The following is a 1,991-nucleotide window of genomic DNA, read 5'->3' as shown; positions in this document are numbered from 1 at the left end:
AGATCAAGGCCAACCTGAGCTGCATAGGGAGACCCTGTCTCAAAAAGACAACAACAACAAAAAAGGTCCACTCCGTACGGACCACTGCCCTAGCTCCCTCTCCTAGTTAAGGGACGAGCACAGCTGAAGTTTCTACAGGCATCTCCGGCAAACCCCGACGCTGTTTAACTGTCCAGCGCTCAGGACATCACTGACCCAGACATCAGAGTAAAGACTGCGCCCCCAGAGGGGCCAGACAGCCATCCCGCAGAACTGATCTAACTGGCCAGGCCTGGGATGGCATATAGATAGAGACGAGTGTCCAAACTGCAGCCTGAAACCTTTTTTATTACAAAGTGCCAACACCACAACTAAAACGCAAATACTAAGGCTTTAGTTCAGAAAAAAACTCCTACATTAACACCTTCTGTCTTAAAAAGAGCACACGTGCCACAGGCTCACCACCACCGGGCTAGGCCGTCCACTAGGCCGTCTACATCGCAGCTCCCTGCCCCCTCTCCCACCGGAGGCCGACTGGACGGCGGCAGATCTGCCCACCTGAGAGCGCTTGGTGTCGCTGGGCAAGAGCAAACTGCCAGTGTTCACACTGAACGTCCGCGTCTTGGTTTTCACTGGCTCGTTTGTTTCCCGGTACAGCCTCACTGGCGGTGGCTTGGTGGCCTTCTGGACCAGGTTATAAATGCCCACGGTGAGTGCTATGTCTTTGTCAAGCTTAAATTTTAACCTGAGAGAAAAAGAAGAAAAAAAGCACGGAGGGAAAGGTTACATCTATTTTCCTATATAAAATTCCTTTATGGAGGTCAGGCTACAATTTGCTTTCTTCTCTCCAACAATCCTAAGTTCACAGAGATAAGAACTTAGAAAGGGTTGTGGTACAGGAACTAAGTCCCACAACAAATGTCATCATTATGTACTGCTAACATATACTAATAAAAATAAAAAATATTTCTAAATGACTTTTCAAAAACCTACAAAGAGTGCTTTTTTTTGAGCAGGGTCTCACTAAGTGGTTCAGGCTGGCCTTGAACTCTCAGCAATCCTCCCATCTTGGCCCCCCAGTAGTGGGATTACAGGCTGGAAGGCACTTTAATACAACAGAATTTCTTATACCACAATTTTGAGAACCTATTAACTGCTAACATGATAGCGGACACATAGCTGGGCGGGGTGGAGCCCAGCAGGAGGGCTCTTGCTGAGCAGGCACAGGCCTGCGGTTTGGTCCTAGCATTGTAAAATACTAAACTAAATGCCTGACCCACTTCACAGAGAACACTGTGACCCTTCAAGGTTCTGAGTTCAAGGCTCTTGAAAAGATGACCTACCACATGTCTGCCTTTTGCCTATCATCAAGCACAGAACAAGATCACCTGTTAATCCTACTGGTCCCAACTGCTTAAGAAATCAGAATTAGGCTGGGAAGGCAGCTTGCGGCACAGCACCTGCCGGGCATGCACAAGGGCTTGGGTGCAATCTCCAGCAGAGAAAAAAGGAGAGTAGCGTGATTTTAACAATGACAATAACCCTTAATAACTTTTTTCTCCATACTGTTCTGCTTATGTTTGCTTTCTGTTTGAATTGACTTGTCCAAGTAACCTAATGAAGCAGGTGCTCATACACCCGGCACAGAGAAAAAAACAATGTACTCACGAGCGCAGCTGGGGACATCCTGTGACTGCAAGGAGACAGGGGACAGTGCTACTCTGCAAGCACCGCACCACTGACCTGGGCATAAAGCAGGTGTTTTAGAGGAGCACACACAGCAGGGGCACAGCCAGGAACACCAAGCCATCGCCTGTCATTTCTCAGGGGACCTGCAGGCGGCTGGCCTTGCCTCAGTGCCCACCTGGCAAGGACGCGCTTCCTGGTCTCCTTGGCACGAACCTTCCTCAACAGGTCTTCCAGCTTGCTCGATTCCTCAAAGTGAACCCCAAGGTCCGCATCCTCTGCTACACTGATGATATCTCTGTAGAACAAGGATATGTCAAAGCCTC

General features: G+C 48.9%; 1 protein-coding gene across 1 annotated transcript in view; it reads right to left on the bottom strand.

Annotated features, from left to right (window-relative positions):
- Positions 1–1,991, bottom strand: part of Xrcc6 (X-ray repair cross complementing 6) — a 25,206-nt gene that overhangs the window by 10,684 nt on the left and 12,531 nt on the right. Inside the window, exons 6-7 of the mRNA XM_004642577.2 lie at positions 1,844–1,988; positions 538–724 (exon numbers count right to left, since the gene is read on the bottom strand). Of these exons, the coding sequence (XP_004642634.1) occupies positions 538–724; positions 1,844–1,988 (332 nt within the window). The remainder of the gene's footprint in view (positions 1–537; positions 725–1,843; positions 1,989–1,991) is intronic.

The sequence above is a fragment of the Octodon degus genome, unplaced genomic scaffold (assembly GCF_000260255.1).
Source record: "Octodon degus isolate 3935 unplaced genomic scaffold, OctDeg1.0 scaffold00156, whole genome shotgun sequence".
NCBI classification, from domain to species: domain Eukaryota; kingdom Metazoa; phylum Chordata; class Mammalia; order Rodentia; family Octodontidae; genus Octodon; species Octodon degus.
The sequence above is the reverse complement of the archived record's forward strand: the minus strand, read 5'-3'. Positions and strand labels throughout refer to the sequence as shown.